Consider the following 16,465-nt stretch of genomic DNA (forward strand, 5'->3'; position numbering starts at 1 on the left):
TGTAGAGATCTGTTGATGAGGAGAAGCGAGAGCACGGTGATAAAGTTAGCAAACTATTGCACTGGATGTCCAATGTGAAACAGAAGCTGAACAATGATGGCAATGTTCTGAAAGATAGCAATGCCAACACAGACGCTCCTAATAGTCCCCAGGTAAATTATATGAATTGTTTTGGGTGCTTTGCTGTTTTATTATGCTGCCACATATTTGTTATGCTTTGGTTTTCTGGTGAAAAATATTTTTCTAATCAAAATGATATCAGAGCCTTTTGATGTGACAGTGTATGGTTTCTAATAAAACATGCTATCTACTATATGATGCATTTAATCCACATATTTCACCCTATGGGCAATGGTTGTAATTAGCCATAACAGATCTGCTGTTTACTCAGCTTTCAAAAGAACAGTTCCCCTTATAGATTTTGTGATGTTTTTGATTATTTCAGTCATATCCAACTGATCTAATGATACTAAATGTACTAAAAGTTGCACAAGCACTTGTATTTTAACACAAATTGAATGACTAATAAGTTCCATCAGCCTCACAGTTCACTGAAACATAAAAAAACAGACAAAAAAAAAAAACAAACTAAAAAAAAAACAAAAACAGAAAAATTCTCATTATCTTTGCAGTGTATCATAATAGAAGTGAAACTGTGACAGAATAATACAGAGAACCAACTTGGTGATCTTGAAGAAATTAGTTGTCGATTTAATAGAAACTCATTCAGTAGCACTGGATAACTTTAGACCATTACACATTTATAGTTGTCAAACGTTTAGCATTAGAGTGTTGACTTATTTTATATAATTCTATTTACACCAATGAGCTGTAACATTAAAACAAACCACCTTGTGGTTTTAATGTTACAGCAATGTTAATGTTCAATCATGCAAAAAATTGAATGCTGGCTGTGATCAGCAGGTGTCAGAACATACAGTGCATCGCAGCTTGCTACGTATGGGACTGTATAGCTGCAGACTCGTTAGAGCACCTATCTCTGTGGACAGTAGATTGACCTAAATTATATAAGCAACAAGTTTCCCTCTGTCTGTAAATTAGTGCAATAAACAAAATCTGTGGACCAGGAAACCTGGGCACTGACACTTTATTTTATTTTTGTCACAAATATTGCAACCACAGTTAACTTAAGATGTAAACTCAAAACAAAAGTGTGAAAAAGAGGGAAAAAATAATAGGTTGATCATTAAGTTCGAACAAGTCCCCTTTCATACACAACACTGGACATTTAAAATTAGCTAAGTTTAATTTAAGAGCTCTTCTATTGGATTGCATCATTGTATGTTGGGGTTTTTATTTTATCTTATTATTATATTTTTTATTTTATAAAAATATAAAGGTAGTATGTCTTTGTAATTAACTGATATCATATTTTGATATTTTATATAAATAAGTATATCACAAAAAGTAATTCATATTTACAAACTGTGCGTCTCTGCTTTGCATAAAAAATATTACTGTTTGATATTCCAGGTGTCAGTCGAGGAAATGCTCACTAAGAAGGAACAAATTGCAGAAGCAGTGAGAGCCACAAAACTAATGCTGAACAAACACAGTGACAAGTAAGCAAAGTTTTTTTGAGCAACATTCAAAAGACTTGATTCACTGTGAAAACCTCCATCTTCATTAGTTGTATTTTGTTTTACAGAATGACAGAAGAAGAGAGGCAGAAGGCCGAGGAGCAGCTGAAGGAACTCAACCAGGCGTACAATGAACTCTCCCAACAGTGTTCAGATCAGACAACCTCTGCAGAAGAGGTTGGACATCAGGCTCTTTGTTGATTGAGTGGATTGAGTTAATGTCTTATATGGTCTTTAATGTTTGACAGCAGTGCTGCCTTATGTTTAGTTGCATGACTAACTTTTTTTCCCTTCTCTTAGTACGGTTGGATCAGTTGTTTGCATTGCACACTTTATTCTCTTACACCAGATAATCAGGTGTAGATTTGTACAGTTCAAACACAGAAAATCAGAGTATGCTGTAAACATGCTTAGTAGCGCCTGGCTTTGGTCTGACATTTCACCATTTTTAATGTGCTCGAGTTTCCTTACAGCTCCACAGGATAACCAGTATGATGCAAAACCTTTTTACCTACAGTATGTGGTGACTAACAAGATGCTGCATTCCCACATGCATGATAGCTTTAAATGTATATTTGTCACTCTCCTGTTGCAACCCTGATACCGTCTTGCACTTATGCACATGGCGTTTTAACATTCCCATGTTTGTGTGGTGGTAAGTATAGATTCTGTTTTGTTTTGGAAATTTTACATAAATAATACAGATTTTGTTGTTGTTGAAACTGTTGAGTAATTGTTAAATTGTCATTCTGTGCAGGATTTACCATCCAGTGTTGGGATTGCTGGGCTTGGGACTGAAATCATGAGTGGCCCAATTGATGAGATGGCTTGGGTCACTCTCCCAAATTCCCAAATCGCGACCTCTGACCTCTCTTGGTCTGAGCCGCATATCTGTCTGGACTCAGATGAAGCACTTAAAAAAGATCCCCTTTACGACGCCCCTTGCCAGAGCAGAATAATGCAAAATGATGCAAGCAAGTGCACACTGACTACACATGTCTCTTCTGTGTCCCTGTCTGAAGTAGCCACAGCTAGGGAGGGGTCCAATTATGAACACCTGGTTATGAAGATGATAGAGGTCGAAGTAGTGAGCGATGGAGTGAATGTGCGCTACACAGGTGACACAAGGACCTTAGAGAAGGTGTTTCAGTGTGGTTTAATCCCTGCTTCTGTCTATGTAAACATTCTTCAGAGACAAAAGAGCTGTCAGGATATGATTCATCACAGCACTGCTGAAAATGTGCCACTCTTCACGCCTGAGCAGACTGAGCCCTGCGAGGTCAATAGACTGATACTAAACTGCCTTCGTAGAAATGAATCACTGACATCAGGGAGGAACATCACCACTCTGAGCTCTGTCTGTGATGGTTTAAGCGATCATAAGACCATGTCAAGGTCGTTAGGTCAAACTGCAACTGCTGAGGCGTCTGAGGATATTGGCGGCTTCCAAGGTGGTGACAGGCTAAAAGTGGACGCATGTGTTCAGTGCGATTTGATGAGCTCTAGCAGCACGCTCGTTGTGCTTGGAAATCAGTGTCAGTTTATGGGACTTGTGTTGCCTCATTCTGGAGAATTCCACACTGTGTCCTCTTCATACAGGTGTGATGAACAAATCACCAGTGATGAGTTTACGAGCAGACTGTTCAGTGATCGGCAAAAAATAGCAGCTTTGTTCATTCCAGAAAATTCGGAGGTGGTTGACATGGACTCCGCCACACAGAATGGTTTTATTGACCGTTACACAGCAGAGTTTTTAAAGTCTATAGAAATCCCTGATATGTTTCCTGATGTTGATGCTCTTAAGGAAAAGTTTTCATCATGGCTTATGTATAAAAAACTCACAGTGGATGGTTGCTATCATGCTGCAGATTGCATAAATGTTGAAAATGCCCTAGTTCCCTCAGAGGAAAGACATTTATTCATCTCCTACCTAAAGATGAACAGTTACATTGATCCAAAGTCAGGACAGAGGGTCCTTATACTTGATAAGCAGCTGACTAAAATGGTTAAACTTTTTCTCAAAGATTTGATGTCTTGTGAAAACACTGAGAAAAACGTAGCCTCTCTGACTTTCAGTATCTGTGATCTTTCAGAACAGGTTGATTTAGAGATACCTTTGCACACAACAGAGGAAACAGAGGAGTTCACACAACACACATTTCATTCTCATGATTTTCTATCCTCCGTCAATTCAATGAACTTTGATGAAAACGCACAGCTCACGGTTGATCATCATTCCTTTGTTTCCTCTGGAAATGGGAGAATTTCCCTTCATGAAAATACATATGCAGTTGACAAGAATCTAAAAGAAGATGCTGTTGAGGACTTTACTGATAATTCAGAGTCTAATGTGTCACAAATAAGCACATTTCAAAACACCATCTACACAAAGTCAGATGAATTTGCAGAGAGCATTTGCAGAAATACCGATTCAGCACATACTGAAAGTGAAGCTCTTTATATTGCTACTTCTCTAGAAATGTCAGTCTCTCCTGCATTATGTTCTGCAAAACACACAAACGTTGACTCACCATCTACGACGTGTGACTCAGAGCCTTCAGTGAAAGCTTGCTGTCAAACACTGCCACACTATGATGCTGAGTCACTGTGCAGTGAGTCAAGAAATATCTATATTAACCCAGCTAAGACTTTATGCTTTAGGGGCTCAGTAGAAAGTGAAAATGAGCGAGTCCACGCTATTCATCTTCTGAAAGCACAGTTGGAGGAAGGAGGTATTTTAGATGTCACATCTGGGAGGCGTTATGACCTGGAGGACGCTCTTAAAAAGGGGCTAGTTGATGAGACAACAGTACTGAGGCTGCTTGACTTACACTCAGATGATAAAGGAGATTTTAAAGGAGAGGAGGAGGGCCCATTGTCTATTTTAAAACGCACACTGTCAGATGGATCCATATCCTCAAATATCGCTCTTTCCATTATGGAACAGCAGAGCTTTTTAAGGTCTGATTGCACCGATAGTATCAATGAGTCTTTGCAGTCTGGATTAATGACCGCTGCTGATAACAACCTTAATATATGTTCCAAAGTGAGCATTTACCCAGAGGGAAGCTGCAGCCACTCCATCTCTGTTGATCATAATCTGCACTTAATAAATATGAATGAAGCCGGAAACATCCAGCAGCCCACTGACAGTGAGGTTACTGTCACTGTGCTAGATCTGACCAATGAGGAGGAAGATGGGAAAAGAGAATTAGAAAGCAGAGGTGCATCAGACCTTGAGACAAGAGAAAATGTACAAGAGACGAGTCATTTTCTACATCAGTCCACTTCCTCAGGCTGTAGCTATGAGCCTCTGATGAGCTCACCCTCCTCACGGAGTCAGGTTACTGCACAGTATATTCATCACACTGATACATCACTTTTACCGGCAGAAGACGATGACTCACAGGAGTTAATGGACAGCTTGCGGACACATGGAGCTGCTATATCCCATATTGTAACAGAAAATGCTGTCCAGTCAGATCCATCTAGTCTGAACGACAGAATCAGTGTCAGTGATCCAGAAACACAAACTCAGTATATCTCTACTTCTTTTCACTCTTGTAATTCTGACTCACCTATTGATAATGACATCACCGGATACAATTATGGAAAAGAGGGAAATGAGACTGTTTGGGACAGTGAATTAGACGTGTCATCACCACATTGTAATGTGTGGTTTGAGGAGTGTAGCATGGGGAATGACACAATTGCTGTTCCCCCACCTTTGGACAGTGAGCTAGCTCAGAGCATAGATTACTCATCGCCCGGGGATTTGGTTGAAAGTGGATTTGTGTCAGGTTCCAGGGCTGATTGGGGCTATGACGAAAACAATACAGTAGATGGCAGCAGAATAGCATTACCTCAGCAAGCAGAGCTTTGTTCAGGAAGTGATGTTACTGTTGAATTTGAGCCCAGCTGTTCTCAAAATGGTCAGAGACAGTTAAACAACTCTCCTCAGTTACCTGTTGTTTCCAGTGAAAACAAGACCTCAACAGATGCTTTCAATGATACGTGCTGTGGCAAGGAAAACTCAAACAATAGTGTTTCTCTTGAAGCGGTGCCAGCTAATAAAGACTTGTTAGACTCAGAGCACAGTGATGTTACTGAAGGACACTTAAAGTGGATTTCCCCAGAGAGGCAACATATGGGTGATTTCAGTGATAATGAGCAGATGTTTGTGTCAAGAGATGAGAAAGAGCATCAAAATGTTAATGGCGATGTCGCCTCTTTAAATCCATCCTCTGTGTCATCCGACGGCAACTCAGCACAGTTTGAAACTATGAGAGAAAAGTTCGGATCTGATAACCTGTCAGACAGAAAACAGCCAGATGTGCATGTTTGTGAAAATACCCAGGGAATTACTGATTTCCAGTCAGAGAGTGGCATTACGTCTGATGTTGCCTCTTCAGCTTTTTCTGGTGTAGATGATCAGGTGGGGATGATTTCAAAGGAGACTAATGTCAGTGATTTGCAAAAGACACAAACTGAAGACGCAGAAAGCACTATCACCCTAGATCAGACTCCACAACCTTTAGAAAAAGATGCTTTTCATGAGAGAGACACAACTCGTGAACATGTAGAGAGCAGTCACCCAGATCTACACGTGGATTCACTGACACCAAACACCCTCAGTTTGAACAGCAAAGAACCAGAAAATCCAGAATTGATACTGCAAGAAGAAAGGCAGTCTGAGTCTCCACATATCCAGCTGCAGCTGCTACAGGTTCTTAAGACAGTTTCCTCAAGTCAAGACCTTTCAATGCTACAGGAAGTAATGGACACTCTTAACAGTGCTCTGGGGGGTGACTCTCAAGAGGAGCAGTGGCACACACTAGAGAGCATCAAGGAGGAGAGCTCGGAGGGAGAGGATGAGGGATCAGCAGAGGACAACTCGGGTCCCTGTCACATTGCTGCAGAGAGTCAGCGACTGTCCCCTCAGTCGTCTGCCAAAGCAGTTGCTTGCAGAGTTGAGGAGGTCAAAAAAAAGGTACATTGAATGCTGTTTCAGTCCGAACTAACCCCACCCATTCTTTTTCATTCAACATCTGCTCCACTTTATTATGTTCAGACTTTATTTTTGTCTTTCCCCGCAGCTGTTCTCCATCCAGGATTTCTTGGCATGCGTTGGGAGACTGCAGGATCACGGTGATGTTTTAGATGATGTCAGAAAGGACCTTTCAGTCCAGGCTCCAATAGGCGCCAACATGGAAGAACTGCAGATCCAAATAGAAGAATGTCAGGTTAGAAACTAAACAATGACATTTGTCCTGTGATATTAAATAATTAAACATTTGGATCGGTTCCTGAGTAAATGTCCTCTTGCATGCAGTCACTGGAATCCCAGGTTTCTAGACTGGCTGGTGCTCTGAAAGTAGACATGGAAAAAGCCAAACTGCTCTTAAGCTCTGCTGATGAGGACGTTCCCATACAAATTCACCAGGATTTGGCGTCAACATATTTGGAGTTAGAGACAAATTTGACTGATGTGACCCAAATTTGTACAGCAAGAAGTCACTCTGTAATTAAAGCAATGGAAACAGAAAAGGTCAGTGTGCATCAGCATCCCATCTGTGGTTAAAATACAGTGATGTACTGTAAGATGTGAGTTTTGCATCAACCGTTCACACCTATATATGTGATTTTAGGCACATTTGGAATCAACGTACCAGAAGCATCTTTGTGATCTTGATGAACTAGCGGGCCTCATCCAAAAACACTCTGATACATGGGGGGTGGATTTAAATACATGTGACGTGGACACACTGAAAGGTTTGATTCAGCAGAACGAGGTACTGTTGACTTCCTGTGTAAAATATCCAGCGTTTACAGCAACTATAGACACATGCTCAGGATAATGCCATGTTTTCTTCCAGGACATGCAGAACAATCTGTTAAAGGACACAAGGCTCAGGTTAGACGATGTCACCTTTGAGGTCCAGTGCTTTATTTCTGAACACACTCAGTTCCTGAGTCCAGCTCAGAGCAGCTACATCCTCAAGTTCCTCAGCACCACTCAGCGAGCTTTCAGGGACCTCACAGAGAGACTTATTACACACAGGAGCACTATAGATGACCTACTGGAGACGAGGGAGAGGGAAACCAAGGAGAAGGTGTGCCTGCAATGTGAAGTGCATGTAAATGGCCACACGTTACTCATTAGATCCACTCAAACAGTCCGAGTGCAGCTTTAAGACTCATTCAATTTAGTTAGATATTGAACCTCTACAATGAATTTTGTTTTCTGAAATAAAGAGAGAAATAACAGCATTGCATGCTCAAGTGCTTGGTAACTTCTGCAGACTAACCTATGTGCTAGTTGTGTTTTACAGGACTCAAGACACCAGCGAGCATTTAGCAGCGGACAAAATGCTCCTTCACCCACAACAAGCCCACTAACATACATAATACTGTATCCTCTTGTGCTTATTACCATCACAAGACCAAAGTGGTGAACGGCAAAATAGCATGTTTACAGCATACAGAGATTGTTGCTTTATTATAATAAATGAACATGTACTCAGCAGATTTTGCATGTTACCCATTCTTGCTTGGATAGTGATGTTTTGTTCCCAAATGTTGTTGAGCTGTTTAGACTTTAACAAGCATAAATACTGTTGAACAGTGTTTGGGTTTGCTACATGTGAACTTTATTGAGTTTGAGTCTCGTTGAGGACGTTAATGTGTCTAAATGACAGGCCTATGATTGATGGGTTTGATATTAACTTGTATTTTCCTTGTTTTGTTTTGTTTTTCTTGTTTGTTTTTTGCTCAGTCTTTATTGGAAAGACACAAGGAGTTTACAGAGAAACTGGATGAAGTGTGTGACAATCTCACATTGACAGAGAACCGCCTAATCGGTCATCAGCAACAGGCTGACAATGCTGAGAGTGTCACAGATCTGCAGCAGTATCAACAGGAGCATCGGGTTAGACCAATATTCTTTTTCTTTTTAAGAAGTACAGTATGTGTCCAAGTAGGTTTTCGTCAATTAAAAGCTGCTTTATTCCTTCCCTCTGCTATTCCTCCCAACTCTGTGCCTGTCTGATCACAAGGATTTGCAAAACGACGTACTGAGGAACGCCAGCGACTTGAATGAGGTCATAACCAGCACTAAAAGATTTCTGGAGGAAAACCGGAGCAAGCTGATGCCAGATCAAATTGCCGTCATTGAGAGCAAGTTGAAAGAGGCCAAAAGCAAAGCCAAGCTCATCAACCAGCGGGCTGAGGAGTCCAGGAAAGATTTGGAGAAGGTTGTAACCACAGCCATAAAACAGGAGAGTGAAAAGGTCTGAATTCAGATTACCTCCATATGTGTTCAACTGCATTTAAATGATTAGTTACATAGTAATTAACATACTACGAAATGAATGTCAACACATTACGCTGAATTTGTGCACACTATTTTGTTGCTATCTAATATGGATGTTGTTTCAGGCAGCTGCTGTTGAGCGTCTTGAAGAAAGTAAGAACAAAATTGAAGGCCTCCTCGATTGGATATCCAACATAGGCAATGAAAACAAGAGCAATGTGGATGAAACTGACCATATAAGTAAAGAGAATGGAAACTTGACAGAGGAAACCTCAGCCAAGGGACTGATGGGAGAGAATGACGATGCCAATGGAAACGCTTTGCAGATCACTGAAAAAGATTTTGGCAGAGAGAGCAGTGGCAAGAACGACGCCTCCCTGGACCTCGACAAGCAGTATGCGAGGGTCAAGGTATAGTTGTTCTATTGCAAAAATGTCAGTTCCTGCTTCATAGTACGTGTTTGCAAGCACTTGACTTTTCCAGTGCACCAGTTAATTCCCAGGCAAAATAAAAACTGAAAGACAAGTAGCAATGAAACTCAGGAAGTTGGTAAATCGTAACGTAATGTAAATGACAATAATAATAAAAAAAAGTACTATTAGAGACTATAAAATGTAATTTTATAGTAAGTTAAGAAGCTACATCTTTTTCTGAAGAAAGTTCTATTTAAAATTTGACAGTCGCCATTAGATACATACAAATAAATTAATTACACTGTATATGTAAATAAAATGTTTTGTTTTTTTTATTGGTTCAGCTGTATGTATTGACATTGTGTCCTAAGGTTCTATTCTTTCTTTCTTTCTTTCTTTCTTTCCTCAGGCTCGACATCAGGAGATTCTGTCCCAGCAGCAGGATTTGATCATGGCCACCCAGTCAGCTCAGGTTCTGCTCGACAAGCAAGCCAATGTTCTGTCCCCAGAGGAGAAGGAAAAGCTGCAGAAGAACATCCAGGAGCTGAAAGGGCGCTATGAGACCTCTCTGACGCAGGCTGAGCAGCAGATGAAGCAGGTGCAGTGTGTCCAGGAGGAGCTGAAGAAGTTCCAGGATGACTACGAGGAGTTTGAAAGCTGGCTGGACCAAGCTGAGGGGGCGATAGAGGAGCTCGGCTCGCCCGCAGGCTCCCTCAATATACTCAGTGATAAACTCCAGCAACAGAAGAGCTACTCCGAAGACGTGATTTCTCACAAAGGGGACCTTCGCTTCATCACTATTTCAGGACAGAAAGTTCTGGATGTGGCTAAAGCCTGTGGATTGTCTGACCCTGCGAATAAGAATGCTCTGCTGCACGTGGATACTTCAGGAACCTGTTCTGCTGTCAAGGATAAGCTGGACTCAGCAGCAAATCGATATAAAACACTACATTCACAGGTATTTTCACAGCCCACACTTCATCAGATGAATTTTACGAGGTTGCAACAGCTTATTCTTGCCACTGGGTGGCAGTATTAGTCTTTTTAGACAGTTTAACAAATACCTAAAATAATCTGAGCATTTGTAGATAAACAACGGTACTTAACATGTTGTTTATGAATATCCTATATCATATACAGTTTCATGTCATTTTCTTTGTTTCAGTGCTGTCGGCTGGGCAACAACCTCAAAGACGTGGTTGACAAATATAAGAAGTATGACGACTCGAGCGCTGGCCTTTTGAAGTGGCTCAACAGCTCAGAGGAGGAGGCGAGAAAGCAGCAGTCAGAGGCCATAGCAGCTGATCCACAAACACTGCAGAAGCAGCTAGAGGAGACCAAGGCAAGAAACACTGCGTGCCAGGGCTCCATAGCTTAGGCCGAACGTTGTTGTCAAGCCTAACCACAGAATTCTGCGGTGAAAAGTTCAGATTTTTCTCAGATTGTGGTCTTTTTTTAAATCTTGGTGTAAGTTTTACTTATTTCTATGAGGCTTTTCCAATTCTTGAAGTCAGCACAGGGGTCAAATGGAAAAAAGGCCTCGACAACTCAGCTTCAAAAAGGCTTGTATTTGATTTGTCCTTTCTCTGGCTTTATGTTGTCAAGAAATAAAGAATAGCTTTATTTAGAAGCAACGTGCAGAACTTGGATCACAAACTGGGTTATAAGTTCATAGCACAACAGACCCTTCTTACCATATACAGTGTTTCCACTGCCTTAAGAACAACAAAGCTATTTTTAGCTGTGTTCAAATTGAAACCCACATGTGAATATAACTTTTGATTTATTTCTAGCTTACATACTCCTACGAGAGGATAAGAAAACCAGGCTGTTAGAGCTGTCTCTGTCAAAGCTGTTGGCTATAGTTAGATCGAACATTTCTCTGTAGGGAGGTAGTGACTTACAGCATAGATATGCCAAGATAAGAGGTGCCTGTGAGCCAACCAAGGATCACTCTGTTTTTGGCCCTTGGATCCTTACAAAAAACCTACATCTCTCCACACGTGTGAAAATCAAAGCATTACACCATATTCTACTGATATAGTCCAGACATCCTTACACATTATTGTTGTGTTTCTTTTTTCAATCTACCACACTGGTGAAATGCATAATCTATAAACGTGGACAGAGGTCAGGTAACTATGTGAATACGATTATATTTGTTTGACATCTTCATTCTTATTGATTCACAGGCCCTGCAAGGTCAGATGATGGGCCATCAGACCGCTGTTGACACACTACGTAAAAATGCTGAGTCTTTAATCAAATCTGAAGGAGATCTGTTGAGCCACCCAGATGAGATCCAGGAGTCAGTAGGTAAGGGAAAATCTATGGGAAAAACTAATTTGGACCATTTTAATGATTCTTCTGATACTTAAATAATGGGATTAGGATTAAAGTTTAAGTTAAAAGTCACAAAGCCTTTCAAAACCCCAGAAAGTCAAGTGTTATAAGGAGCAGCGTGAAGTACTGAACCTTATAATGCTTCAAATTGTTTGTCATGGAATAGGGAGCTCATAAAGGCAGCAGAATGTGTCTTTTGGTGTGTTTGAGTCCGTTTCCCAAAGTCACTTGAAAATCATTTAGCTTTACCAAAACTTTATAACTCTAATCCTTTTTCAAAATGATGCACTTGACAAACTCATAAAATGCCAAATTAGTTTCTGCTGTGCTTTGAAATGCTTATCTCACCATGTGGCCAATAGAGGGAGAAATTGTTCAGCATTAAACACAACCCGATTTGTTTCCATGCGTCGCAGACGACATAGTGGAGCGCTATGACAACCTGTCCAAGTCCGTAAGTGATCGAAATGAGAAGCTGCAGATCACTCTGACTCGCTCCATGAGTGTCCAGGATGGTTTGGATGACATGATGGGATGGATGGAGGGAGTGGAGGCCAGTGTGAAAGAGAAAGGAAAAATTCCCTTAGACTCTGCGTCTATTGGAGACATCCTCAGCAAAGAAGCCGTGTGTATTCTTGTCATAATAACAATCCAGTGTTACTGTTTTATGATTTTAATGGTTCATTTTGTTTTACCAGCCTTTATTTATCTATTAAACATTTGCTTTTGTCCATCCTGTATTTTGAAGGCACTGGAGCAGGACATAGCAAGTCGACAGAGCAGCATCTCAGCTATGAAAGCCAAGGTGAAGAAGTTTGTGGAGACAGCAGATCCATCTGCTGCTGCGCTTCTGCAGTCAAAGATGGATGCTCTGTCCCAGCGCTTCTCTGATGCTTGTGACAAGCACAAGCAAAAAGTTGTCCAACTGGAGCAGCTGAAAGAGAAGGTAGAACAGTTTGAGACAGTCTCTGATAAAGTCCAGCAGTTTGTCATGAAGCGTTCGCAAGATCTGCATGACACAGACGGACCAGGGAAAACCTTCAGTGAACTCTCTCAGTTAATGCAGGTAAGTTTACTACTGACAGTGTTTTTGACCACAGGTTGATGCGTGTGTTGTCTTTAAAAAAATGAATTATTTATACTCTTGACTGTTACATTTTCACTGTAGAATACTAAAGCTGAGCTGGCTGAACATGCCAGTGACTTGGAGAAGCTGCAGACTCTTTCCAGAGAGCTGTCTGAACTAAGCCCTGATGGAAACAAAGCCCAGATCCAGAGCAAAGTGGACAATCTTTCAAATATTTTCAGCACCTTCAAAGACACTGTCAAAGAAAAGTAAGTTACGTGGTGCATGGGAGAGAAAAAAAGGTCTTTGTATGTCAACTTATAACAATTAGTCATACATCCGTACACATGACTTTCTTTAACATTAGTGTTTATTGAGCCGGTTGATACATGATATTGACTGACTGATAACATTTCTTTCAGGGAAGAAGAGGTGTCATCCTGTCAAGATCAGCTGGGAGAGTTCAAGTCTGCAGCCAATGCTCTCACCAAGTGGCTGGAGGAGACCTATGAGAAAGTACCAGCAGTTCAGCCAAGCAGCAGTGAGAAATGTCTGGAGAAGGACCTCCAGATAGTCACTGTGAGTCAAGAGATAAATTAACCGTGTGCAACAGACATAAATGTTTTATCAAACTGCACTTAAATGCTGGAACACAGTTCACAGATTTGATACTTTACATCTCTGCACAGTATGTGTTTTGCAATTAATAGCTGTAGTGTGTTTGAATAAATCATAGTCCTATCCTCCCGTAACTCCCTGCTATCCCAGCCTTCTGCCTCTGCCAACTAATGACGGATGGATGTTCATATGTTTTTACTCAGAGCACATCTGGGAGTGAAACACCTTGTTGTCCATCAGAGATACTATTCTCTTCCCATGATGATAGAGAAACAAATCACAAAAGTAGATGTTGAATCTAACATAAAATGGAGAAAATGCACACACATCTTAAAGTAAAGTTTTTAGGCATCATTGTGCGTGTGTGTATGTGTTTGTGTTTTGAATGCCAGCTCATGTCCATGCTCCTTATGTATTTGATCACTTCCATCAGGGATTATTAGATGAATGGATATCCAAAGACCCTGCTGTCAAAGACTTGAACAGTAAAGGATCATCACTTTGCAGTCTCATCACCTTCCTCACGTCCCCTGCCAAGACAAAGGTCCCGAATAAGTCAGGTAAACGCATTCAGCGGAGCCGGACGCATGGCTTGTGGGTGCACTTCTGACTACTATGTACTCACTAACCACTAGTGGTCTTGGGAGGATCTTTTGCCAACTATCTTTTACACATGCTTTGTCTTATGTCTTTGCATCAGCTCTTACTAAAGGTGGTGGTCCAGCGAGCCATTCCTTCCTAACAAATAAAGGTAATGGACAGTGGATGTGGGTGCTGTAGTGGTACTGTTGTGGTTTCCAAGACATTGCTATGGCTGTGGTGGCTTGATGTGAAACAAATACCTACTTTGATCAGCAACAGTATGTTCTGAATATGAGTATTAGAGTTACAGGAACAGACTTTATTGTTGTTGTTCTTCTTATGTTTAGTTATTGTTTATTTTTACGTGTTAACCAAAGGTTCACAGAGGTTAAGATTTAATTATAGTCTTCTCAAGCCTCATTAAGCTGGTAGATGCCAAATGGTTCTTGAAGAAGCCCAATGTCTTTTCTCATTGAATTTGTCATTGCCTGTTATAATTTATTGTAAGTTTGTGGTTACATTAGTGATTTCCACAGATGCTTGTATTCCATTGGCAAGGAATCAGTCATACTTTCCTCATTGATATTCTAAACATACTAAAGGCTAATAAAATATATTAACATTGTTATTGTTTTTGACACTCTATGACTATGAACACCTCGCACGGAAACTTAATATAATTATTTTGGATGTCCTCAGAGCTGATGGTGATTCAGCAGAACATGTCATTCGTCAATGAGCAATACACAAGCCTTGGGGAAACACTGAAGAGTCGAGCGGCAGAGCTGAGTAGTTCAGTACGGGAGGTGAAAGAGGCCCAGAAGGAGACAGAGGATCTGATGACATGGCTGAAGGACATGAAAAAGACCGCAGAGTCGTGGAACAATACAGCCACAGAGAAAGATTCAGTGAAAACGCAGCTCGAACAGCAGAAGGTACAGAAGTGTTTCTGACCAAAGTCTAAAGTCTAAAACGTTACAGACTTTATTCGGCTGCTCATGAGACTTATGCTTGGATGCAGTGGTCAGCATTCAGATTTGTTTTTTCTCTTAGGCGTTTGAAGATGGCATGAAGCAAAAGCAGGAGCACCTCCAGAGTCTCAGAGAGAAGCTTCTCAACTTGATTAAGGCTCATCCAAACTCCCCCGAGGCTGCAAAATGGAAGCAGATGCTAGCAGACATAGGTATGCTCCAGGGTATTGTGTCCAGATGGCCCCTGGGTAATTTATGTAGTATATTGAGTCCCACTGAAAATGTATCTCATTGTGTCACTGACGTCTGAGTTAAGGATTTTATAGAGTTACATAGATTATATCAGCTGCATTCCTACATTTTGTTATCTACCCATCACATACATGCATATTATCAGAAGGTGAGCGTGACTCTGTACCTGCTCTCTGCCACACCAGTTAAAGTAACACATTCTTAGTGCCAAATCTCGCATGGTGGGAGGTTTTGCTACAAGAACAGTGGGACAGAGGCTAGAAAGGTGCTGTTGTGCTGACTAATGGAGACTGGTGTGATTGTTGCGTCCTCCTGCTCAGATGCTGCTTGGGACAGTATCAACGGCCTGGTGGAGGAAAGGAAGCAGAGTTTGGAGCAGTCCAACAAGAATCTGGACATATTCCAAACAACTGAGTTGCAGCTTGGTCAGTGGCTTTCAGAGAAGGAGCTGATGATGAGTGTCCTTGGACCCCTTTCAATAGATCCGAACATGCTTAAAATGCAGAAGCAGCAAGTTCAAGTAAGCATGGTGCAAGTTGGGAGCAATTTAAACCTGCTTATAAAAACAGTATGTCCTGTGTTTTGTGATGTAACATATGTTTTTTTCCCCTGTAGATTCTCCAGAATGAATTTAAGAGCCGTAAACCTCAATATGAGCAACTTGAGGAAGCTGCCTTAGCCATACTAAGCTCATCAGGCAACCAGGACCCAACAAATGGGAAGCTAGTGAGGGAGCAGCTCACTGCCATCACCCAGAAGTGGCAAGGCCTCACAGAACAACTGGATCAACGTGACAGCATTATTGACCGCGCTGTGGTGAAGACAGGGCAGTTTCAGGAGTTACTGAGGAGTCTCAGCCAGACGGCCACTGAGCTGGAGAATCAGCTCACGAACCATCAGGGCCACAGCACCCAGCCCGACGCGGTGAAGAAGCAGTTGGAGGATGTCCATAACATCTCAGCTCAGCTGAGAGAGGAGAGGAAGAAACTGAAGGAAGCTGAGACCGTCAACTCAGAGCTTACAGCGATGGTAACCGAGGACTATCTGAAAGCAGACTTAGCCAGGCAGCTGGAGAGTGTCAGCAAGCCTTTCAGACAGCTGGAAGAGAGAGCAGGTTGGCCTTTTTTTTCTCAATCTAATAATGTAGCATTGTAATGTTTTGAAAGAAATACCCATACAATTTGTGTTGAGTTTCTTCCATATATGTTTAGTAATCACACTTACTCTAGCTCTAGTGTAGTAGATTTAGATTTAGACTAAATTACTGTGCATCAGTAATAAATAATGATTTAGCAAAGCCAACAATA

General features: G+C 41.2%; 1 protein-coding gene across 4 annotated transcripts in view; it reads left to right on the plus strand.

Annotated features, from left to right (window-relative positions):
* dst (dystonin) overlaps positions 1-16,465 on the plus strand; it is an 85,462-nt gene that overhangs the window by 40,974 nt on the left and 28,023 nt on the right. For 3 of the 4 annotated variants that reach the window (XM_026354078.1, XM_026354079.1, XM_026354077.1), the window contains 19 exons: positions 6-152; positions 1,495-1,583; positions 1,670-1,778; positions 8,377-8,529; positions 8,657-8,890; positions 9,039-9,323; positions 9,736-10,284; positions 10,492-10,668; positions 11,519-11,642; positions 12,086-12,294; positions 12,418-12,735; positions 12,838-13,004; positions 13,158-13,314; positions 13,787-13,913; positions 14,054-14,104; positions 14,635-14,870; positions 14,989-15,118; positions 15,479-15,678; positions 15,774-16,272. In XM_026354078.1, coding sequence (XP_026209863.1) covers positions 6-152; positions 1,495-1,583; positions 1,670-1,778; positions 8,377-8,529; positions 8,657-8,890; positions 9,039-9,323; positions 9,736-10,284; positions 10,492-10,668; positions 11,519-11,642; positions 12,086-12,294; positions 12,418-12,735; positions 12,838-13,004; positions 13,158-13,314; positions 13,787-13,913; positions 14,054-14,104; positions 14,635-14,870; positions 14,989-15,118; positions 15,479-15,678; positions 15,774-16,272 — 3,961 coding nt within the window. Of the gene's footprint in view, positions 1-5; positions 153-1,494; positions 1,584-1,669; positions 1,779-2,358; positions 6,592-6,697; positions 6,845-6,933; positions 7,150-7,249; positions 7,394-7,477; positions 7,715-8,376; positions 8,530-8,656; positions 8,891-9,038; positions 9,324-9,735; positions 10,285-10,491; positions 10,669-11,518; positions 11,643-12,085; positions 12,295-12,417; positions 12,736-12,837; positions 13,005-13,157; positions 13,315-13,786; positions 13,914-14,053; positions 14,105-14,634; positions 14,871-14,988; positions 15,119-15,478; positions 15,679-15,773; positions 16,273-16,465 lie in introns of all 4 variants that reach the window. The other variant, XM_026354080.1, reaches the window with a different exon arrangement.

This window comes from Anabas testudineus, chromosome 15, assembly GCF_900324465.2.
Source record: "Anabas testudineus chromosome 15, fAnaTes1.2, whole genome shotgun sequence".
Lineage (NCBI taxonomy): Eukaryota > Metazoa > Chordata > Actinopteri > Anabantiformes > Anabantidae > Anabas > Anabas testudineus.